Genomic DNA, 24,818 nt, shown 5'->3' with positions numbered 1-24,818 from the left:
TGATCAGTGCTGGTTGCCTGCTGGCTTTTGGCACTGTTACACAAATGGTCCCACTGGACTTTTCCATCTGGGCCATGGTGAGTGGAATCCCTTGAGACTGGGATTGGGCTCTCTGGGGAAATGAGGAGGCAGTGCTTGGTTCTGAGTCGGATCCTGACAGCAGGATTCTTGGCCAACCCCAGGACAGCTTCCTTGCCAGGCACTGGAGTGCTGCCTGTGATGTGCCTTTGGAAGAGAAGCATGCTGTTAGCATGATTAATGGGCCGCTGGAAAAAAAAACAGAACACAGTAAGATCTTTGATGTCCTTAATATCAGCCTCATTTTCCATCTGTTTTTAAATGATTTAAGACAAACTTTGCTCTGTTGTTGTTGGCCCCTCTGATGAGCCATGTATATTTATTGAATGTATGTAACACTTAAGATTTTGACATGCATCAAATTTTTCCCTTCACAGCAGTAAGATGTATTCTCCCTGATGAGTGTAGCACTGCCCATCACATGAAAGCTGGGAAGGAGATGGCAGTGTCCTTTCAATGACTCCCTCTGGCTGAATGGCTGATGAATTCAGCATACTGCTGGCATCTTGTTTGTCTTATCTTAAATGTTACCTTTTCTTCTTGAAGGCTAGCCAACACAAAAGTAACCGTGAAGGCTGCGTTTGCAGATGACTTTGACACCTCCAGGGCTGTTGCAGCAATTATGGACCTCATTCACCATGGCAACAGACAGCTTAAGGCTGTTACTAAGGTAACCCATTAGGATACAGAGATCAGAAAATGACAGCTGTCCACTGTCCTACTGCTTAATGCAGACAGATTAGTTTATTGTTCACATAAGAAACCAGCAGAAACAAAGCTCCATAAATTGTTGACCTTAATGGAGCCCATTTGTCCTGACCCTATCACAGGAATTGTGCATGGCTATTGTTTTGTGCTTTGTTGTGTCCAGAGGATGTTTCTTTCTTGCTGCATTGTATTATTTATACCTAAGGCTTTTGAAAGGCCTGAAGCTGTTGTGACATGCTGCTAATTTTAGTGCTGGTTCTGTGTTCTTACCCTGCTTCTTTGCTTAATATCCATGCACAGAAATAAAGCTAAATTGGGAAGTGGTGGGGGGTGGTTGCTGCAGGGGCTTTGACCAGCAGCCCCAGGTGCACTGGACAGTCTTGGTGGCGAGTTCAGTGTTGGGGACTGAGTGGCTTCTGCTGTCAGCAGACTGTAACTGGCATCAGCATTCCTGCATGAGTCTGTCTTCAGATGGCTTCTGGCAAATTAAGACCCTGTTAAAATCTCTCATGCTGACACAAAGAAAGCATCTGGTAAGGACAAGACTTGAGCAGTAAACACTACCTGAAGCACTTCGGGGTTCTCCACTTAACAACCGCTCCCTTTGTCACTCAAGGCAAGCACCTCAGCCTTGTTGCTGTGCTCCTCGAGTACTGATGTCATCATGTTCACCATGTCTGTGCAGTAAAAGAAATGCTGTGTACATGGTAGTAGCTGATTTTAAGAGAGAACTAGCCTGTTGGTTTAGAAATCCTACCTCCCTCTGATGCTGTTTTGGCATTGGCTTTAAATTCTGTCCTTAGCCTTATCTTTACAAACTGTCTCCGAGTGAATCCGTGACCTAAAACACTTTGCATCAGGGATCTGTAATGGCATCGCTACTCCCAGATACAACTACCCCCATTTTGTCAGTCACTGCTTGTTCCCCCTGGATTCCTCCTGTCAGTGGTTTTGTTGAGAATGGGATGGGATATTTGTGGGGCAGCTGACATGGATTTCTCGTTGAGGTGGTGGAGCTTTTCTGGGTACAGCCCAGCTGTCTGGAGTGTTCCCTCTTTATTATGAGTGTAGTTTTTTTTCTTAAGAACTGTGAATAAATCCACATAACTACTTATTCCTCTCTTTAGCCTTCCTGCTAAGCACTTCTCACCTTAGATGGCACACTCCTGTTCCTTTTTCCCAGTAGCCTGACCCAGCTCCTCCCAGTTCAGATCTTCCTATACATTTTAAACTATAGCTTATCTCAGGCCCTAATGAAGATGTTATATAAAGCCCAGTACTAGCTGCTGATTTGCTTGTGCATGTCATCACTCTTATTTTTTTAGGCAAGGGTTAGTCCCTTAAATTGCTCCTCAGTCTGTCATTTAATCCTTACTTTATTGCTGCTGCTGCTGATTGCTGGTGCTACCAGGGCGTGACAAAATACCATACGCTATCTCAAAGTGGTCTCCACATGGATCAGATCAATAAAATACTCAAAGAATTTTTTTTTAATCTTTTATATTATAGGTGCCCACTAATATGGTATTTTGTTCTTTCTATTTTGTTTCCATACACACAGCCCTTCCGTGCCCAGAAGTGCTATTTTTAGTTCTAATTTACTGCACACAAGCAATGCGTGGCAGCTTCTTGCATCTCTTCTTCTCGCTGCACAGGCTGGTGCTAAGCTCTTCCCTTTCTTCATTTACTTAAATCCCTTCCCTTTGTGCTGTGAGGTGCTTTTGTATCTCTAAGATTGCCTGTCTGGTCAGCTGTTCCTGGTGGAGGTAGATCTTTATAATTAGTTATAGTTTTCCCTTGTGGACTAGGCTGCAGAGAGATGCTGGATTCTGTAATATGTATTGACCGGACAGTCTCTTTTGAGTGTTTTCTAAACAGGATGCTGGATCTCCTAGAAGCTCTGTCGTGTATGGAAGCATTATTTCCTATATAGAAAGCTTTTTCAGTGCCCTTGGGATGTCCTTTGGAGAAAGACAGGTAATGAAATATCTCTTCTGTGTGTTTGAGGATGTGGTAGCAGCCCCAGTGTTGTGTTTCACAGAGTGTTTTCTGAAAGCATCAGATGTAACAAAGTTATTTATGGGTTTAGTAAACCTTTCCTCACTGCTTGCAGTTTCTTTCTCCTGTGATGTTTTAGGAGAGTGTATGAGCAGGTGGGACAAAGTATGGGCTTCTTAGTTCTTGGAAGTACTCCCGTGTGACTCCTGCACCAATTTTGCTGTGGAAATAAAAGACTGAGGAATGAAACAAGAAAAAATTAGCATTGGAGGCCTTTAAATTGTCCTGTTATGTGTCTGGCTTTCCCCATCTTTTCCTCTTGTTCCTGATGGTTGCAGGCTTTGGTTGATGGTTCCTGGCTTTGATAGCTGTGTGAATATTTGCAATTGTGAGGGGTCCCCCTCTGCAGAAAGCCAGGGAAAGGGGGTGCTCGGCCTTGAGCCATGGTGGGGTATGGGGAAGGGAGGACGAGCTGGAGATGGGGCCCTTACCTAAATAGTTCTTGGAAAGATAGGAATGGGGAGAGAAAAATAAAGGAGAGAAAAGCTCAAAGCAGAATACTGAACAGGAAAGAGAGTCATCAGCATGGAGGTGATATCCCAATGTATGGAAGGGGAGCACTTCAAATGACACAAGGTGTTGGAGAATAGCGGGTTATTCTTTGCTCCTCTCCTGCTCAAATATGGAGCTGAATGCAAAGTAATGGAAAACTTTCTATAGAGAAACTGTTCTGCAAAACAAAACAGTTATTTTGGGGACGGGGAGAAGAGAATAAGAAAATATAAATGACATTATTTATCCTTTGAAAATCAGGCAGTATAGGGGTAAATGCATTTACTTAGTTTGCCTCCATGGATTTTCTCACAAAATTTCTTTCAAAACAGCGGCTGGATGTGATTTGGCTGTATGTTACTCCTCGCAGACTGTGGCTTGCATGTTAATTTTTAGTGGCATACTAAATGCTTAAATTTTTTTGTTAGCTGGATGACCAAGTCATTCCTCCAGATTCTAGGCTGTCTGTATGCAGGTGTCTGCTGCACCTATATTTTTGCTGAAACAAGTATCTGAATGCTTGTCTTTGTTGTAGGCTGTGCTAGTCCCTTTCTCTGTGTAGCAGGAGGGTCAGCAGAAGATGCTGGTCTAAGATAAGCAGGAAGAAAGGAGCAGCTTATCAGACTCCTCTCTGTTCCTCTGCTCTTTCAGCTTCCACTAAACAAATCTGTCAAAATCTTCATCAGAAGGGCTACCACAATTTAGTAAATAAAATGGTGTAGGGATTGTTCTCTCATTCTGAGACCAGCCACAGCAGCTCAGCACCCAGCCTTTCTTTCCCCTTAGCCAGGTAGCCCCAGGCATGTAGCTTGCCAGGAGCAGTCCCTGTCCACAGTGTGTCCTGGCATGTGTGCTGTGTGGGAGAGGGCTGCCTGGCCTGGACACTGCTGTGCTAACAGTGCAGAGGATATAGGCAGTGCTGTTTGGGCCCCCTCATTTGGATGTTTGCATGTAGCCTGTGGGTTGTCTGTCTTGCTCCTGGGCCAGGATTCATCTCAGTTAATCAGCCTAATGTAGCTGCCTTTGCTTCTGAAGTCATCAGTGGGGATGCTAAGGAATGGCTCGTCTCAGTCTAGTGGCTGTATGCAGTAAGAGCACCTGTCTCTCTTCACTGGGAAGAGAAGATCTTATCCACAGGGAGGTAAGATGAATCCATCTGGAAAGGTGATGTGTGAAAACCATCATGCCTGTTTTAGAGCTGGGAAGTTTTGCTCTCCCAAGTGTTACCTCTGTCTCTCTTTTCTTTGCCTCCTTTGGGCTCTGTTCTCTGTGGATATAACTTTCTATAGTCTCCCAGCCTCCTCTGGGCTGAATTTTCTGTAGATACAGCTTTCTATAGTCTCCCAGCCTTCTCTGGGCTGAATTCTCTGTGAATACAACTTTCTATAGTCCCCCAGCCTCCTCTGGGCTGAATTCTCTGTAGATACAGTTCTTCTCTAATTCCCCAGCCTCCTCTGGGCTGAATTCTTCTGGGATCCTCCCTCGTGGGGAGTTCCACCTATCTCAGTTCTCATTATTTGAAGTAAACTCTCGAGCTCGTTAGAATCTTGTTTCTCGTGTTTATTGAAGGATCCTTACAAAACTTAACAGGTCTCTCCAGGCTGGTTACAAGGTTAATCTTTGCAATTTGGTACATTTCTTTCTTCTGATGGTACAAACAAGGCCTTGTGGCACACTTCATGTCTGATACACAAAATGGCCCCGAACTACGCAGTTCTTTTATCTTTATATCTATTTTTATCCAATTAACAATAGACACGTATATTATTTTTCTTAATGACCCAATGACCCATCACCTCTGTGATGCACTGCGGCATTTTCTATCCAATCACTAACTATTACCCAAAAACCTCCAGGAGAAGGACATGAAGAAGAAAGAAGAAGGACAAGGGACAACACCCTAAATCCTCCATATTGTCTCCTGTTCTCTAAACTACTTTTTCACCCAGTGATTTAAGAAACTTTTTAATCTACACACCTACCTTTCTTATTTAACTTTAGCATTTGTTTTCATGTATCACTATGAAAACATGCTCATGAATTTCATATTATATGAAATTCAGTGTTCTCTTGAATCCCAGAACTAAACATTAAAAGCAAGGGCACACAGTCTGTATTTCAGACTCCAACACCAAGGAGTGTTGAGTGTTCTGTAGGTGCAGCTGAGGCCAGTCTGTACAGTGAGCAAGGGCCAGAAATTTGAGATCAGGCTTGAGCGGCTACACAGTGTTCTATGCGTCAGCCAGACTGGTTCATCTCCTAAAGCTGCTCCTCCTTTTGAAGGCTCTCACTCCAGTAAGTGCCTGGTTTGAACTCTTGCAGTGGTGTTTGTAGAGGCATGTTTCTTGCTCCCATCATCATGGCTTTCCCTTCTGTAATTAAGTATTTATCCTGCCACAGGTTACTATGGAGCATTTCTGTCACTTAGATTTATTACCTTTTTCAATCTCATAAACTTTTTCTTTAGTACTGTTACATGTTTTGAAAGCTTGGGGAATTCACTGCATTTCACACTCTTATCTTCAATAACTTCCCCTTCACCTCCTCCTCCTGCTCCTCTTTGTTTGTCAGTGACCTCTGAAACTCTGCTCCCTTTCATTTCCACCCTGCTGTTTGGTGACTAAACCCCGTCCCCTCTGGCTTTAATTACTCAGCTGCTCTTCTGCTCCCAGATGATGTTGCTGCCAGGCGCTTTGCCTGTGGCCTTGGTGCGCCTTGTGCTCCCGCTCTTGTGTCTTAGAGATAAAACACCGAGGTGTTGTTCTCTTGTTTGTTGAAGGTTTGTCCTTTTCCTCCCTCTTGGGAGTTTGCCTCTAATGAGAAACAGGAATGGTCTCTCTGCCAAGAGTGAGACCAGGAGCCTGGCTGTGCCTGTGCAGAGGAGTGGCCTTCCTCTTCAGCTGACTCCCAGGCTCCTGTCCTGGCAGCTGTTGGAGCAGGACTCTGTAGGAGGAGTGAGTCTGTTCCCTTCCTGAGGCATTGACCAGCGAGACTCCTGCCAAGTCTGAGGAGGCCAAGGAAGCTTGGAAGTGGCTGAGGCTGAGGGCTGCAGCCAGGAAACACCCATGCCCTGTGTGCAGCAGCTGCTGCTTTGAGTAGCCAAAACTTTGGGTAAGGTGGATCAGATGAAAATTCTGAGGATTTAGGAAGGGTTCCGTAGATGAAATGAGAAAGGATAGGATGGACTAGAGAGTTAAAGCCAAAATACTTCTCATGGTTTGCATTTCGTGAAGGAGGTCTGGAACTGCAAGACAGAGTAAGGGGCTAATGTATTCTTTGTCTTTGGACTTCTACAGCAAAGGAGCTGTCTGAGCTGGTGGCTAGGCTTCCCTTGCTGTGTTGGATTCCTGTTGCCAGGCCTTTCTTACATTAACTTGTCTAATCCCTTTTTAAGTTATGCACGTTTCTGGCATCTCTGAGGTTTCCTGTGGTGATGAGTTCCCCTCTTGGGTTATGCAGTGTGTTGTGTTCATGCGAGAGCACTCTGCTCCAAGGTAAATGCTTTATTGTGCAGGAATATGTTGAATTGCATCCAAGTGTGACTCCACTGTAACTTTTTGTCCAGCATTAGTGAGATGGTGACATTTTAATCCTACCAATATATGGAAGATGCACAACCAAGAGAGGTGATAAGGCCTCACATTGCTATGGAAATGATTTTATTAATATAATTTTCAGATGTTTGTAAAGCACCCTGTTTGATTTCTAGGTGGCTGTGGGAGGAGACAAGTCTGCAGTGCTCACCAGTGTCATTGAAGAGCTGGTGAGGTTCCGCATGAAGGTCCGACATTACGCGCTGGCTCTGCCAGAAACAGCAGATGCTGTACCTGTGGAGAGTGCGGTGGGAGCTGAGGAGCCCAAACAGGAGCAGAAGGAAAAGAGGAAGCAGTTAATGCGGGAGAGAAAGCCCCTTTTGGAGGCTTGTGACAGTCTGCGTGGAGACCTTGCTGCCTTTGGAATCCACATAAAGGTAGAAGACAATAACGCTCTTTGTAAGACTCAGTCACTTCTTAACACATATTTTTGGGCTTCATTCCCCTTCAGCAGCTTGTGGCGTTGTGCCCTGCTCCCTGTGTGACTGCAGTAGCAGGAGGTGGAAGTCAAGCCCTTGTCTGGCTGTACTGCTGCCTTCTCTTCTGCTCCCCTCAGCCTTGTGTCTCCATGCAAACCACTGAAAATCTCATAATATTCAGAAATCTCTAAGTTGCCCAAGTTCAGTCCAGAAGGAAGGGTGTAAGTGATGTGTGCAGTCTTAAAAAAGATTGCAAAGGAACTGGACAGTAAATCAAGATGACGTGAAAATAATGCCTTCCTTCCACCTGCCCCACACTCCCCACCAAAAATAAGTCTTCATGAGAAAGCGTCTTCCATCTTCAGCGGCTTTGTTCTCAATTGTTCCTGAACCACAGGGACTTTGCCCAATTCCTGTACCACTCCTCTCTCCATCCTGCTTTCTACTTTAAGCCTACACCTGATGCCAGTGTTCTTTTCTATTATCTGAGTGGCATCTCTGGCTTGAGAGAAGACCCTCTATGACATTACTGCCTCCTCCTGGTTGCAAGGACCTGCATTACTTCTTTAAAGTGCTGCTTCTTCCAGTTCCTCTTGGTCATTGCCCTTCTTGCCTCTGTAAGGTGAGAGTCAGTTTTGCTCCTTGAGTGCAGAATAATCCTTCACAATCTCTCCCTCCATCCAGTTTATACTGTTCATTTTCCCTTTGCTTGGGAACTGATCCTGGCAAGTCTGGTTCCATAGTTTTACCAGTGGGAGGATGGAGAGCACAGTGACATCAGGGAGTGGCAGCACATATCTGCTCCAGCTGCCGAGCATGAGGGCTGTTGCTTGTCAGTGCTCCTGTTAGAGCAGAGCGTGCTCGGCTCTCTCCTCTCTCCGGTGACAGTGAGCGTGCCACACAAACCGGGGTGAGGGCCAGGTGGTGATGGTGAGCTGCAGCTGTGAAAGGAAAGGGAAGCTGCAACATCTGCTTCCTTTAACTTCTTTGTAAATCCCCACTACGCTCACCTGGTCAAGCAAGTTTGCAAATCCAAACGACTGCGCTGAGACAAAGTCTTGGAGAAGCAACCTGCCTTTTCATCTGTTGGAAAAATGCTGCAGCCCCACCTCCATCCTTTCACAGACCTGTTTTGGTTTGTTTTTAAAGGGATTTACATTTGAATACCCAGCAAATTAGTCTGAGCCAGGATTCAAACCGTTCCATTTACTTTAAAAAAACTTCATAACCTGAAGTTCAGGATAATCTGTCCCACAATAGATTGCTCTAGAAGACAAAACACACATGCACTTACAAGCACACACACAGCAAGCATCTGAAGCTGAACTGCTTTTTCTGCTGATACTGTGGAAGTATCCAAAGGTGTGTTGTGAAACTAGCTCACACCTTGCTTTTGCAGATCCCAAAGAGTCCTGGAAATTGAGTGATGCAACACTGCAATTCCTCACACAGGCTCACCAAAGCATGTGTGCAACAAGACACAGCCTACACAAAGCAGGGATCTCCCCACCCTCTTGCTCATCGTGAGTCTGCCTGGCTGTGTCAGCTGCTGCCAAAAATGCCCTGGTAAAACAGCACCTAACAGGGGTCCTGCTTGCCTAGTAAGTGCTTGAGGAAGTTACGTGAGTTTCTCATTTCTGCTCAGCCCCTCATTTCCACAAAATGTTTGAGCCTCACACTGTGCATGCATTAATGCCAACATGCTGCCTTCTGTCACGTGAGGCTCAAGCAAGCCAGCAACTTCTGAAGTCCATGTGCAGGATGAAAAGCAGCAGAACAAATGAAGCATACATGCTTCAGCTCCACCCAGTGCAGACTAGGAATTCCCCTGGTTTGAGACAGGGCAGGGAGGGGGTGGCTCAAATAGAAGCTTAATTTTCTTAAAAATCAGCCTTGTTGAAAGGGTAATTTCTCCTTCAGGTTCTAGCTTGTGGTTTCCCTACTCTGGTTTCTTCTGTTTGCTCATTGCAAAGGATGTTGGCTGAAGTTACATAGCTTGCAGCAGACTGATTAAAAAAAACCCACGTGTCTTTTCATGTCATTGTAGCATGCTTGGAAGCTATGCTGCTACGTGAAATGTAGTAATTGGGTATTTAGGCATGAAGTTTTCACGTAAAAAAAATATTCAACAATTCCAGCTGCTCTCATGAGTCAGCACTCATGGAACATTATCGTGTGTCAATGTTCAGATTAACTTTTATTTTCAACGACTGCAATCAAACAGCTGGTTCTAAATAGAATGTTCAATTTAGCTGTATTTGCCTTTCAAAAATAGGACAGTATCACATGACAGATACTAAAATCAACTGGCTTCTGTCCTGAGTTCAGATCAAACATGTTCAGTAATGTATTCTTCTGTATTGAGCATGTTTTTTCAGGGACATGAGCCACTGAGACTTGAAAATACGATTGCATGAGTTGAGTGTTGCTGCTCACATGAGAGGCTGCACCCCGCTGCAGCATCCCACGCTGAAGAGGTGACATTTCTAAGGTGTATTTCTTCCCTCTGAGCTAGTAAAATTTGTCTGATTTTGTTTTACAACTCTGAGCATTATTAGTAGCAGTGGCGTTCCTGTGAGATTGTATTGCCACCTCTTTTGCCCAGTTGGATAAATAGCTTTGCTGAGTGAATCTTGGTTAAAAACCTGTGATCCAGTCTGGCAGGACTGATCTGCCTACTTTTTTCTTACAGGACAGAGCTGCTGTTTCAACCTGGGAAATTGTGGAAGGAGGGCAGACAGAGAAGCAGACTGAGAAAAAAAGCTGATCCTTCATCCTTGGACTTGTTTTTTATTTCAGCTACTTTGGCAACTGTTGTAAATACTGATTCTTTCAAAATAAAATCTGTTGAACAGAATGGCTAAAAACGATAGCATATAATTTGAGCACAACTGTTGGCACTAGTACTCGGTAAATAAATACAGGCCTTGCAGCACAGGTGGTGGAAGCATCTAGAATACAAGGCAGCATGGGAGCAGCTGCACTGACTTAGCACAGACATGGGTCTCTTCTACTGCAGGAACTGCCCCAGCCCAAATGCTCTGTCATCTGCCCTTGCTCTGAGTTGCTGACCTGACACAGAATTTAAACATAGTGAAGGCAGATGCAAGAATTTAGGTGTGTCTTTAAGGTGAAAACAGTTTTGTGCCTGTTGGTTTGACAATTCTGTTCCTCTCAGATGCAAGAATGAATGGGGGATACTTTCAAACTTGAAGTATTTCCTTATTGCAATGGAATTGCTTTGATCCTGTGAAACCTTCATCTGTAATATGATGGGATCCAGTTACTCTCAGACGTCATATCTTGTTTGCTTTTGCACAGAATTCAAGGAGATTTCTCTAGCACAGGGAGTGTAGCACACTCAGGATCTCTCCAGAATTGGGAAGATAAATTAGGATGTATATATATTAGTATAAAATATATGTAGTCTTTATGTGTTCAGTTACCTTTTTGTTGGCCATGGCTGTGGGCAGAGGTGCAGAAGCCTCTCTTACACCTGGGGTGACCTGTGTTCTAGGGCCTGTGGTGATACAGGGCTGGTATCTGTACTTTCTTTAAATCAATTTATGAAAACATAAGAACCAAGAAGGTGGATTCACCTGTAAGACACTTGTGTGCTTTCAGAGTATCTCTTCAAAAGGATAAAGGCTTTCTTTAATACTGTTGAGACTAAAATGTGTAACTGTTTTCCTGCTCCCTTTCTCCATTATCTGTACATCCAGAGAAGAGTGGGGTGTCTGTTCATTCAGCACTGAGGCACAGGTGCTTATCTGACACAGCTGGTATTGTCCATTTGCTCGTGGCAGTGTTGTTCTAGCAAAACAGAGTGAATGGTGAGCAGCAACTCAGCTGCTGTGCGAAATGGGATCAGCACACACCAAACAAAGTCCAGTCATTTTGCTATTATTTTTATTTCCTACCAAAAGAAACTGCTACATTTCCAGAATGTTTAAAAATTGTAACAATTTGTATACATTGGCGAATAACAAGAGTTACAACTTCTGTGTAGCTTTAAAAACAGTAGGGCAGGTTGAAATCTGTATTGAGCTCTGTTAAGTGATTGACTTTGCCTACACATCATTTAGATTATAATACCACTGATGTTCTAATTACAAGAAAAAACTGCTTATCTTAAAGGCAGTAGCTGTTTTAAAATCAGTTTTAAATTTCTGATTTCATTTAAAAGTAGTCAGGTTTCTCAAATACATTTAATGTGAGGAAATAATAGCTCAAGTTTCCCCAAAGATGCAGACAGTTTACAAAACTGCTTAAATTAAACACTTAAACCTAATTTCTTAAGAGTAGTCTGTGAACCCTCATAGAGCAACACAAGCAAACACTTAAAAACCTACTTTAAAAATAGGTAACTGGTTTAAAAAGAAAAATGCATCAGGGTGAGGTAGTAGTCACAGTGCATCCAGAAATACCAACTCTACAGGCTGAAGGGAAATACTTGGAGTAGCCTTTCTGATTCTGGGTGCTTTCTGCAGGCAGCTATTGCAAGGAATGAGAACAGTCTGACTGGTCTGTGAGACACCACATTCCAGCTGAGAGCACCACAGGAGTGGCTGTGCTGAACAGGTAACATCTACTGCAATAACCAGATGTGCTACCTGCTTCTTCTGGTGCTTTAATGAGCAGGAACACTTGGAGCTGGATTGGAGGTCCAAGGGCAATACCCATTTAAATTTACTTTCCATGAACTTGCCTCCCTGTCCACTCTGATTCAACAAGGTTTGACTAAATCTCAAAAAATTTAAGGAAGGGTCCTGTGCAAAATCCCACGGAAGTTCTGCTTTACACCTAATGCTTGCCCGCTCTGCCACTGCACCAGATCAGTGTGGCCCTGACAGTGTGTGTCTTGCACAGATCAAGTAAAAGCCTCTCCGCTTTTTGCTCTAAAAACTCCTTCTTTTTGCAGTACTAAGTACTACACCTGAAACAAACACCCACCACCCTATTTCTGTTCCTGCCTTTGACTTGCAGCGTATGCTGCGTGCACTGCTGTGAGGGTACAGGTATGAGCTGTGGGCTGCCTTCTGTTCCTTCAACTTCTATTCCCACTGGCTCATCGCTATCCACCTACAGATCTGTGTGCTGGGCTGCTCTGAGCAATAACCCAGCAAAAACTGGAGTTTTAAAAGCACTTCACTCTTCCATCATCATCACTGAAAGCTGGGGACCAGTTCTGCTGGGTATCACTGAGTTTCTTGCCCCACCTAGTACCTCTCCAAACGACAATTTCACAAGTTCATTGTATTGAGTCAAGACCAGATAAAGAAACAAATTTATTTCTTTTTTCAGGTAAGCCTAATTATTGTTTAATGAATTTTACTGCTAAGATACCTATAGCATATCTTTATTCTAGCAAGGGGGAACCTTTTTAAAAAAATGACACCACAGGAAGGGATGCCTTGCCCAAATGAATGCCTCTGGGACTGGGAATGGGAAAAGGCAACTAATTACATTCAAAATCTACAGCAACTCTCATGCGTTCCCTTTCCAAAGAGGCTTACTTTTTGCTTCTTACTATACTAGCATGGCAAAAAAATGAAGTGCAATAGCTAATTCTAGACAGAGGGTCTAAGAATGACAAGTGACAACCTTGGTGAAATCCAAGAAATTCAGTTGAGCTGGTGGAAGAATTTTGTCTAAATATCAAGTGCATTTTCTTTTTTTCTGTTCACACTTTAGTTATTGCTCAATAACTATCAAAAAGAACAGAGGAATACTTTCAGTTTAGTTTTATTATATTAGAACAGATCTGCAACTACAGCTTATTTCAGCCAAAACATTTTTGTATTCCAAACTCTTAAAAAATATCTACATTAATCATATTTTTCTATTCTTAAAAATAAAAAATATCTACCTAACATACCAATGCTGCTACAGCACTTGAAAGGGTGCATTATGTAAATTCTACGGTACATGTAATTACTCTTGCAGTCATTGTTCTTCCTTCTTCTCTGCTGCTTTGGCTTCAGGTTTCAAAAAGTTTGTTGAAAGCTGTTCCAACTTCTGAAACCATGTCAGAGGCTGTCATTGAACGTCCGAATTTCTGAAAGGCTTGGTGGTTAGACTGCCTCGTGAGAGAGCAAGCTCCAAATGCAGCCACTAGAAAGGGATTTTGACTGAAAGGAAAAAAAAAAAACAAAAAACAACATTATAAAGAGAATCTGAACACTTCTGTGCACTTGTAAGGTGGTGGACGACATCATCATTGTACTTGCAAATGTTAGCATTGCCAGGAAGGCCTCTTAAGCAAACTTGTTCTCAGCCTCTTGCACTGCAGAGCATCTTTTTCTGAATTTTTTTAATCAAATACTTCCCTACCCCTGGCACAGCATGTGACTGAGTGAGAAACACCACCAGGGCCAAGGCACACACAAGGACAACAGGCTTAAAAAGTTGGGAAGCTGTTCCATGTCTAGTTCTACTGATGTGAAACTTCATGCTTTCCTTCAGAGAAAGACCAGAGGCTCACCTGACAGCCTTTTGACCCCCTTTCTTCTCCCTTCTCTGGGTAACTCCATTTAGTTTTGTCTTGCAGGGGTAGGGGAAGTTCATGGGAATGCAGACAAGAGATGATTTTCAGCAGGGCCATAGAGACTGCCCCAGGGCTGTCATTAGATCAGCTTAAAAAGGGGTACAGTGGCAAGTGAAGACCACAACACAAGGCACACTGCTGTAATGCCTCCTACACACTTACGAACTGCCCAAGAAAGTGTACCCAGACCCAGGTCTGTAATGCTGAACCTTGCCCAGAGAAGCCAGCACAGTCCAGTGCCACCTCCACCTTTCACCTCCAGAGCATCTTTTTGTAGGCTGGGCCATGGGAGTCACTTGTGCTGCCTTAAAACAGAAAACAATTGTAGAATAGTTCAGTAGCCAGTGCTGCACTCCAGGTCTGGCTGATCCAACACCTCACAAAGCTCAGCCTCAGCTAAACATTGCTTCCTGGAACACACTAAGGACCTCCTGACTCTTCTACCAGGTGAGAGTTTTGTGAAGGATCCCAATGTAAAACACAGGCAAAGCAGGATGACTTCACAGTTAGGTGCTACCTAAGCAGAATTTCCATGTACTCATCAAGGTGTAGGAGCATTTAAGTCACCTTGAGAGTTAATCCTGGATGCCCAAATACTGCTCTGAAACAGGCTCCTGGGCTCAGAGCAGCTGAAGTGCCATACTCCAAACACATCAGCATCCTCTCAAGTGAGGAACCCTACCTACTGTACCACTAGCACCCCTGAAAGCCAGCACATTCTCAGTGTTTGAAAACCTCTCTGTACAGACCCCTTCTGAAATGCCAGAGCCAGACACAAGCTGGAAGGACTGGCTGGACTGCCTGCAGAGCAGTCTCCAAGTGGATGCCCTGACTCACTGAACCCAGAAAGCTCCTTCTTTCCTTCAACACATGAAGTAGGCAGGATTGGTACAGCAGGTGTCTGTGACGGGTCACCTTAACACCACTGCAGGAGACACAATGCATTACTGATGCCAATTATACTTTTCCTTCATCTATAAAATAAAGGAGTTTCGGAGCGAGCTGTTTAGAAAAGCCACAGGAGCTCAAGTCAGGAAAGCCTGCAAAACACGTGCTGTGTTTGCTAATCTCTCCAACAATTTAATACTGCTGTGCTGTACCCTGTGCAAAAATAAAGTCACTCTTCTGACTACTTAAAACAGAATTCCTCCTTTAGTGGCAGCTGCAAATCCAGATACACAGAATGACAAAGGAAACCAAGACTTTGTATGTTAGATTTCAGAATTTTGAAGCCTGGCTCAACTCATTCTCCCTGGGGCACCTTGTGCAGTGCCCTTGTGCTAACACAAGCACAGCCTGGTTAACTCCCATGGACATCTGACACTGTGCACCTGCATGCAGCATCCCAAAGTCTACAGAAGGTCTCCACTCCTCAAGCTTCCATAGCTCGTTACTTACTGAGAAGGACTAACTCCCTGACTGCTTACGTTCCTTTCAACTTGATTTAAAGCTGATGCTTTCACAGAAAGACTCCATGACTAGCTGAACCAGCTAGTTCAGCAGGAACTTACAAAATTTAACTAAAAAGCCAAAAGCCATCTGCATGGCTGCTTTACGTAAAACCAAAGTGGACTGCCATTTGGCCTTAAAATAATTACTCTTTGAAATTCTATTTTATTTTCAAGTTTCAACACACCTGCCTCACTGAATTACTTAGCCACAATGCAGGAAGATTCACCAAAACAGAAAAAAACAAAGCCAAGCAACATGTGTTTTGAATTATGAAGATGTTACTGCCAATGACTACCACTTATTTATCCTTTCTACTTTCTGCCTACATTCAATTGTTTTGAAAACACGTACCTCATACGTAAATGTCCTTGTGAACAGATCCGGAGGCTCTTCTTCTGACCCACACTTGGGCGATGCTAGATAACTGAAGCATTTGTCTTATTAAAATTATTACTGTTACGCAGACTGTTCTAGAACACCCTTATACTTTTAAAAAGTACATAGATACTTTCTTACCAAAATCTCCAATTTCATTTGGAAATGTATATAATAGCAGGTCAACGATAGTTGCCATAGGTGAACACAGACTCACAGCAATTAAGTTATGAATTAATATTCATACCCATTTGTTTTTTCAGCTCCAGCAACGAATGCCCAGTGTGCCAAGACTCCAAGAGAACCAGAAAGGAGGTCCCCCTGTCCACCACATCTCCGGCTGCTTCCTTCATGGCTGCACACAAGTACTGTGAACAGACAAACCAAAACCAAAGTCATGTGCTTTCATCCCTCCATTTACAATGACAACACTGTGGCTGCAAGGGTTACCCTCTGAGACACACAGCAACTAACAGGTGAGAGACTTAACACAGGCAGTAGAATATGCTGAAATACACTATTCTTTTTTTTAAAAAAAGCAGTAACGTTTTTAAAAATACTTTTCTCATTACCTTTAAATCCTTTGCACATCACCCTGCACAATGTGCACACTTTCTTCACTTCACTCAGCCTGCATTGGTGAGTTTAGTTGTTCATCTGCCATCATGAGCCATCACCCAAAACTGGACCAGGTCCTTCCAGAAAGCCATTGCACAAACACAACTCTTGAGTGTCTCTGACCTTCAGAGTTTGCCAATGTAAACTAAGGTGCTTCCAAAAAGAAAATGCAAAATAGAACTCAAATCTCAAATGCTCTACCATGTCCATCACGAATATATTTTATTGAAATAGCCTCTTCCTTAGGCTTTGGTAAAAGTGCAGGCAAGAGAGATTTATTTTTTCTGACAATTGGCACTGCCCTCACCATCCGTGTATGTTTCTGTCAGCAGTGTCACTGTGGATAGGCTGTGTCAGGATATCAGATGTTACATTTCTATTTTAAATATACAAAGGACCTTGGTCAAACTGATCTCTTTGTGCAGCTTTAACCAGGAGGAACACGCAAATGGTTTCTCTACATACGCAAATGGTTTCACTACATTTAACTCCTTTGTTCTCCACTCTCAACAAACCCAAGCAGGAAGCCTGGAGGACATATAAGGCACATAAAAAGAGAACAGCATCAATTCTGCTACCCTTATGGGTATGTACCTACCCGTAGCTTTTTTCTTGCTTGGCCCTGAAAAAAAAAACCCAGGAGAAATTTATTTTCCTCTCCTAGGAGGACGGAAGGGCTGGCAGAATCATGACTGGCCCAAGTGTGATCCTTAGCATCTCCAGTCAGTTCCTGCAGGGTTCAGGACCATGCACACAACCACTTGTGTGCTGCTGAGCATGCCAAATATACAAGCAAAGGATAAAGCAAAACCAGGCATTGACTGGACAACAGCTCCTACCTCAAGCCTAGGCTGAGTTTCTTCAAGGAGTATAAAAGAGCAGGCCAGGTATTTTAGGGGGAGTACTGCCCATATTTTTAACATTTTGAAACATTTTTCTTTTCCAAACTAATGGAAGAAATTTGCACAGAACTGAAGGACTTGCAGAAACATCTTCCTAACTAGCAAGTGGTAAAAAACTACATAATGTCAATAAACCCCTTCCAGTTCAAAGAATTGCACTTCACTTCCATTTCGTACCGATCCTTCCAGCAATAACTGTGGGGCTCCAAGGCCAGGCAGTTGTGCGTGTTTGCTGCCACTGAGAGGGCAAAGATTCATTAGTCACCACGAGCACAGCACACACCACTGCAGCCTTGCCAGCAGTTCATTTTCCCAATCACTCTTCTCCCCCTTCCCCCTCCCCCTCTCAAATTAAGATTCTGGATGTGTTTCTCAGTGAGCAGTAGCTAATGTCAAATTTCACAAGTGTAATGCCCTTCTGAGTTAGCGATCTGAAGAAGGTATGCCCTTTTAGGTGGCGTGATTTATTCTTATTTTTATTTTAAATACAGTGCTTTGGAGAAATTACCTCTAATTCTACTACTTTGAAGATGCTATCTCACAGGATTTTCACTTTGAGGGCTTGAACTCGTGGCAGGAGGCAGGATGGAAATCCTCTGTTCAAAAGCTTTGGGGCCTTCTGACTGACAGCTGAGCACAAGCCCCTGCTTATTAGCTGTATGTCACCATCTGCCTCTATTCTGTAGCCCCACAACCTTCCAGTCATTTTTGAGCTGTACAGGAAAGCAAGATCTCCTCAAACTAGGCCATTTATAATACTCTGCTAAATAAAAAAAAAATAAAAAAAAGTGGTCTTTTGTTTGAGGTTTTAAAAAATGTCTCAAATATGTGCAGACTACCTCACAGGCAACAACAAAAGCAGACCTTTGTACTCTGCACACAGATGCTGGAAAACAAATCCATGGAATACCTTCAAAGAAGCAGAACTAGGGAAAAATTCTCTTGAATGTGGAGGGAAAGATATAACACACAACTCTTGTGCAGAGGCTCGGCTGATCAAAGAACATCTCGAAATAAAAGGATGATGAACATGACGACAGGCATTGGGAAAAGGATTTAAAAACACTTCTGAATTACAGCCATTATTAAGAGCTTTTAAAATACAAGAAGGAATCCCACAGTGGCATCAAGACAAACCAGCATACTGCCAAATCAACATAGGGTGTCTTTCCCACCCTTCTCCTAGAACAGCAAAATAAAACTCCTGTTTTCATGCTCCCCCAGTGCAACATCCCCCGCAGGGCATGTCTGAGCCCTGCTCTGAAGATAGTTCCAGCAGTTCTTTAGGGACCATGGGGATGGTGTCTTCACGTTGCACTGAGCAGTCACAACCAGTGGCAATGTCACAAGACCTCAATTAGCTGGACATGGCTGAAGAGTCAGCGGTGATGCCAAGCAGGTGGGCAGCTCTATTCCCTGGAAACATGCACAACACTCTATTTACGTGAGGATGAAGCTGGTTTTGACCTGTTGTTAAGTGAGGCTGTAGCACATTCAACTGGGGATGGGCATGTATATCCGCAAACATAGAAAACATGGTTCTTAGAAGAGCTGAGGAGACCAAGATGACTGGATGTGGGACAACAAGGAAACTACAAAGACTGAAACCACCACAGTGTGGCAATTTTGAAAAGGCAGCAGCCAGGACCACTTAAGGTCAGTTAGTTTGACACCAGTCCGGATCAAAACAATGGAAAGGTTCAGTTATAGTTCCACTGACAGAAACACACAATTAATGCTGGTCAAGCTGGCTGGTAGGGGATGGTGTCTAGTTCTGTTTTCTAACAGGCCTGAGCAAACAAATCTGATGTCATTATTTCTCAGGGTAAAGAATCAAAGAAAACCCACCTTAATATAAGTAGCAGACCATTTTTTAATGAAATCTGCTTTATACCAAGTAACTCTGAGGGGAGGAAAAAAAAAAAATGACCCAACTCCCAAGCACTTATCCATGCAGCACACATACACTATCTGAAGAAAAGGCTAGATGAAAGAAAAATGTCATCACTGAAGAAATGCCTGCAAGGAGATCTGCTAGAGTCAGAACAACTACAGTCCTAGTCAACAGTTTCAACACAGTCTCAGCAAGTAAACATCACATAAATACTGCCAGAGCTTTAGGCAGCAAATACAACACGTCCCTCACATATAATCACACGGATTTCTTGTGTACCTAAATCCATGGAAATAATTTGTACTGAAATGAGTGCAACGGAAACAAAAAATTGAAGACTGACATACTGAAAGAACATTGTAAAGTAGAAATTCAAGAGTTTTAGGCTTCAAACAATTCAAAACTCTGCCCCAGACTTTCTGAGTAACTATGGCCAAGTCATGTAGTGGCTCTGTGTTTAATACTTTTCAGGCCATAAAAGATCTTCTAGATATTCAAGAAAGGGAGTGATAGTAAGATGCACATTAATATTTGTGAAAGCATTCAGACTATGGTGTCACACCTAGCTGTATCATTTCCAAGTTTTAGCTGAAAGAACTCCCAGCCCAAATTTTGCTGCTGCCAAAAGCCCAGAAGGATGACCTATTTATGGGTATTGTATGCTTAATTTAAAAAACCAAAACACAACAGTCTGTTATGCAATTGAAAATAGCTGTCCTCTCTTTGAAGGAAAAAAAAAATAAATCAGAATGCAGTAGTTTTGCTGACTTCAAGGACTACAAGTTAACTGGGAAGCACAGATTTTGATATGGCTGTATGGAGGCAGCACCATTTACAATGCCAGCTCCTAGATACATCACAGTTAGAAAACCAAAGTTTTTCTAACTACAAAAGGTAGTGTGTGTCTGCTTGTTCCTGATTCACCACATTCACTCAATAGTAAAAAAAATAAATCAGTCTCTGGGGTGGCTTTTACTTTTGCATTTAGAGCACAGGATGTGAAATATGGGACAGTTTAGTTGTTCTGCTGATGGTCAAGAAGGTTGAAGAGCCTATGTGAAATATCACATTTATTGAGACTGCAAACCAAAAGGCTGGAGATTTAAATGTACCTCCTGAATCCCACACATCCTGAACAAATTCCTTGCACTTGTTTTCCTCTTACAGAGGAGAAGTATTACACTCACCCTAATGTGGTCAGGAATCCATGTATGAAACATGACCATTCTAACTTCTAATATGAACCAACTGGATTTATCAGCTAACAGCCACTCCACACAACAAACACACTCCAGCTTAATTAAAAGACTTAAGATTTCAATTTTCTATGTGAATAATGTAGCTATCAAGGACCATTTTGCCACATCAATGCAAGATTTAGACCACTATCAGATTTTTAGTAAAATCTCTTACCAATATACATCTCTGACCTAGCATGTATTTAAACTAATAAGGAATTTATCTTTTTCCTTTTGCAAGTTAGTTCACAAAAGCACATTGCTGGAGATTATGGATTCCCAGGAATGTCTCAGAGTGCATACAGACAGGGAAACCAGGTTTAATTACTCTGGCTAGAGAAACAACTCAACTGATGTGGAAAATGTAAGTTGGCTTTTATATAAAGGGTGCTTATACTTTTTTATTCCCTAATCACACTTTTAAAACTTAGATAAGTCCTTGAGTACGAGCTAAAGCAGGCAATTTGAGATGAAAATTACCCAAATTTTCCATCAGTTTTGTTGGACAGGCACAGGAGCCAGGTGAACAGTGCCAGGGAGAAGCTGGCTGGGCTGCATGTGCCAGAGACAGCACAAGGGCACCAGGGACAGGAACCATCACCTCCCCACTTTGCTCATTCTGCAGAAGCAGGACTGGAGACAAAGGTGCTGCCTCTCAATTGTGAATCTGGGTGAGATTTGCTCAGCAGCTGTGAGTGAGCCAGGCAGTGACAAGCACTGAACAGCTTCCTTTCCACCCGTGTGGGGAGATGAATGGCTGGAATTAGCAGTTCTACTTGGGGACTTAATGCAAGAGTTGTTTTTTTACCCCATAGCCAGTACTCAGTATTCTGCCTTGCACGCTTCCTTACTTCTTTTGACCATAGGTGCAGCTGAGCAACTGGAGAGAAACCAAATCTGGCTACTGGTTCCAGGTAAAAGTAGTCCCAGGCAGTAGTGGGATGGTTCCCACAAAGCCTGCCTTTTGTGAGGGAGGAACGTCAAACACAGAAAACCCACTATCTTGTTTAAAAAACAAAATGCAAATACTTCAATTCAAGGACCTAACCAAATTTTAAACATGTTAGGAACTAAGGCTGGTATAACCACGCTTTATTATTGACCAGTTCTCCAAAGAATAATAAAAGGATAACCTTAGAGAGCTGTGTCATAGTGAATAAAAGCTGACTTACCTTTTACCCATAGGCTGAGTACTCATTCCTACCCTGGTCAGTGATGGCACTGATATCACCTACCAAGAGCATGGTGAAGCTCATCTTTGTAGAGCACGGAATCAACAACTGTAGACCAAGCTATAATGTGAAATTGCAAAAGGAAAGAGAAAAAGAGTATATACACTTAATTTAAAATCCTGGTGATATGTTAACAGGCCAGTTGGCAGCTCACTACTGAAATGGAGACAAATTTTAAAAAAAACCTCCTTCATACCAGGGGACTGCTACTGCTTTCACAGAGGCCAGTATGTGACTTTGAGGCCATAAGAAATCACCTGCAACAACTAGTCTGATCTGTGAAAACAAACTTTAGAGGCATCCAGACACTTCAAAGTTTGTGAATCTAGCAAAGTTTCAGGTATGTTGCTGTGCTAGTTGATTTATCTAAATCTTAATTTGAATTTACTAAACTTCAGCTTCCAATCAGAATTTGTCAAATTATTCAGAATTACAAAGCTTTTTGCTGGGAGTAATTCTTCAGCAGTACCTGACACAAAATCACCTGGTAACCCTTTCTGTCTTCAGGTAACAGAAGTAAACCGTCTACTGCATTTCCTACAGACTCATGAATAAAAGTACTGTGAAAATATCCACTACAATCACTCTAAGCTATAAAGCATTCACAAACCCAATGTTCACTGCTGCAAAATTTGGCATCTTCAAAAAGCCTTCCTTCCTCAACAACAAAACACAAAACACTAAAGTTAAAGGGTTAAGTTTGCAATTTCTCAATGTCTGGTTTTCCTGGAGAGCACTGAGACTTACTTTTCTCTTTATTTTTTTTTTTCCTGGAAAGCACACATGCAGTATTTTCCCAAAGGAGAAAGTTTAGAAGTAATACATGCAAACTACAGTGTCAGTATGCTGAACACAGGAGGTCAAGCAGGAAATGCCTAGTAGGTAGGGCTTAAGCGCTACACATGGATGATGACATGATAAATAAAAGGCAAGAGGAGTACACAGATCTTTTCATAATGTTTCATTTTGCTCAGTGGACAATGGCCCGATCCAATAGCCTTGGATTTCCCTCATGTATGTAGTCTTAGCTGAAAAAAAAAGACACCAGATCAAAAGAAGAGACAGATGAAAAATAAGAGAAAAAAACCTGGGAAAGAATTCAAGGTCAGTGACTTGACAACATATTCCATGTTTGGCACAGACCACAGTAGGATCTCCTTTCTCAACATAATTTTGCATTTGAGAAGCTTTTAAAAAAATGACCAGCAGACCAGACCCAAAGAACATTGTTGTTAAAAGAAAGCTGATGTCTATAATTTCTGCAAAATTCTCAAGAAACTTCTTCAAGGTCATGCAAACTCTAAAAACAGTTCTTGTAACAGACAGCATAACCTGCTTTCTTAGCTCAGCAATGCTGCCTGTAATGCCTGAAATCCAACAAAGCATCAGTGATAGCACCAAGGTTAGAACAAGAAAGGAGCCTATATCTGGACATCAATCAACTGCTATAAAGGCACAGAGCTGTTTTTATTTCAAAACAAAAGCCACTTCACTAATAGAAGAAAACACCGGAACACAACAGAGACAAATAATAAGGTGGGAGAAAAAAATAAAACTGATAAAAAACCCCAAAAGCAACCAAGACATACATGAACTTGTGCCACATATGAACATTCAAAATTGAAACTGGAAAGAACTTCACTTGTTTCCTGTTTTTTTTTTAATCCTGTCAATGACAAGAGACATTGGAGACCTGTCCAGTCTCTCCAGCAGGTGTGGAGATACACATCTCAAGGGTAACAGTTCAAGGAGAACAGACATGTACTAGATTAAGTGCTCAGTCTCAAGTGCTCACCCAGTCTTCCCAATGTTCATTTAAAAAGCAATAATCCTGTATAAAAAGAATATTGCTGACATAAAAGCAGAGGAAGAAGACAACTACAGTGCTCTAAAGCTCTCTAGCTGGCATAAACTGGAGTCAAGACCTTTTATCCTGCAGCAGAGCCCATCCACCCTTAAGCCTGGCCTGACTGTCTGAGGTTACAAATCAAGTGAAACCAGAGTGTCTGCTCCGGGTGCAAATATGACAGCAGATTTTCTGTGGGGAAAGCTGGGTACTACCTGAGGAAGGTCCTTTTCCACATAGTTGTAACCATATTGCTTGCAGGTCCCACTTGTTGCACAGCCTGCTACAGTACCTGCACTAAGGGCATGTGTGGAAGGTGGCTCTGCACAAACCAGTTGTCATATTACATCTGCTTTTCTGTTATAAAACATTTCCATGGCTCCCAGTAATGAAAAACTGACTGTATATACAAAACAGTTCTGAAGCAGCATAAACATTTATCAGAGATTAGCAGTTCAAGTAATTAAAAGCAGAGCTGCTGCTTGTTATGTATGTGAAATAAGACCATGCAGGAAAAAAGTGATGAAGGCACTCATGAATTAATTTTATACTGATCACAGTAAATGATCAGTATAAAAAGCATCAGACAAGTAGCCAATTTTATTAAGTACACTTTAAACCATATTGGTATGAGACTCTTGCAATGGCAATCTAGAGTTAATTTTTTAATTTCTCAGGGCTGCTGTAAAGTAATGTATGTACATGCTAATCTGCAGCACCAAGGGACTGAGCAGGTCATGAGCCTCAAGACATCTTCACTTCTCACAACACACTGATACATCATGAGCTAACAGTTTTATTTTGTATCAATTTAGCAAAGACAGCTGCACTTATATAAACCACCTCAGCAAAGAACTTTCAAACAGTTTACGAAGATTAAGTAATTAATTTCTCCATACCCATGTAATGTAAAATACAACATCTATAAATTTGAAAGAAAATCAGCAACTTTTTTTCAGCAAATAAATTTAGTTGCACTTTTAAAATATCAATTTACACAGTCATGTAAAGGTGATCTGCAAAGGCAGCAATCCCTCCAATCTTCAGGGGATACAGCCAATTGCTATACATTCTAGTGGACTATGAAAGCAAACAGAACAGAACAATCACACTGCTGAAAGCAGAAGGCTTCACTTACCCTTCTCTCCATCTGAAATAAGATCTCTTTCTCCCTTTTGCACAACTGTCAAATTCCCCATGGCTTGGCTGAGTCTTAATACACATCCATGATGATCACTACTGTCTACGGGGTCTCTAAGCTACAACACAAGAATTCCATACACAGTACATGTTTTGCTACTAGAACAACATATTCTAACACATGCAAGGAGGGGCGGGAAGGCAACATCATCAGTCTCCATGTATT

The 24,818-nt window shown here is 42.4% G+C and overlaps 2 protein-coding genes across 13 annotated transcripts in view; one reads left to right on the top strand and one right to left on the bottom strand.

Moving 5' to 3' along the window:
• CARS2 (cysteinyl-tRNA synthetase 2, mitochondrial) overlaps nucleotides 1–10,205 on the top strand; it is a 36,479-nt gene extending 26,274 nt beyond the window's left edge. For 3 of the 5 annotated variants that reach the window (XM_058849374.1, XM_058849364.1, XM_058849395.1), the window contains 4 exons: nucleotides 625–748; nucleotides 2,665–2,763; nucleotides 7,046–7,306; nucleotides 10,041–10,205. In XM_058849374.1, coding sequence (XP_058705357.1) covers nucleotides 625–748; nucleotides 2,665–2,763; nucleotides 7,046–7,306; nucleotides 10,041–10,115 — 559 coding nt within the window. In that variant the 3' untranslated portion in view covers nucleotides 10,116–10,205. Of the gene's footprint in view, nucleotides 1–624; nucleotides 749–2,664; nucleotides 2,764–7,045; nucleotides 7,307–8,747; nucleotides 8,950–10,040 lie in introns of all 5 variants that reach the window. The other 2 variants (XR_009278733.1, XM_058849388.1) reach the window with 2 other exon arrangements.
• Nucleotides 10,206–11,240: 1,035 nt separating this feature from the next.
• Nucleotides 11,241–24,818, bottom strand: part of NAXD (NAD(P)HX dehydratase) — a 50,856-nt gene continuing 37,278 nt past the window's right edge. For 6 of the 8 annotated variants that reach the window (XM_058831639.1, XM_058831632.1, XM_058831666.1 and 3 more), the window contains 3 exons: nucleotides 24,591–24,711; nucleotides 15,970–16,090; nucleotides 11,241–13,479 (listed from right to left, as the gene is read on the bottom strand). In XM_058831639.1, the coding sequence (XP_058687622.1) occupies nucleotides 13,329–13,479; nucleotides 15,970–16,090; nucleotides 24,591–24,711 (393 nt within the window). In that variant the 3' untranslated portion in view covers nucleotides 11,241–13,328. Of the gene's footprint in view, nucleotides 13,480–15,969; nucleotides 16,091–16,294; nucleotides 16,494–21,546; nucleotides 21,667–24,590; nucleotides 24,712–24,818 lie in introns of those variants that run through there. The other 2 variants (XR_009276852.1, XR_009276851.1) reach the window with 2 other exon arrangements.

The sequence above is a fragment of the Poecile atricapillus genome, chromosome 1 (genome assembly GCF_030490865.1).
Source record: "Poecile atricapillus isolate bPoeAtr1 chromosome 1, bPoeAtr1.hap1, whole genome shotgun sequence".
NCBI classification, from domain to species: domain Eukaryota; kingdom Metazoa; phylum Chordata; class Aves; order Passeriformes; family Paridae; genus Poecile; species Poecile atricapillus.
The sequence above is the reverse complement of the archived record's forward strand: the minus strand, read 5'-3'. Positions and strand labels throughout refer to the sequence as shown.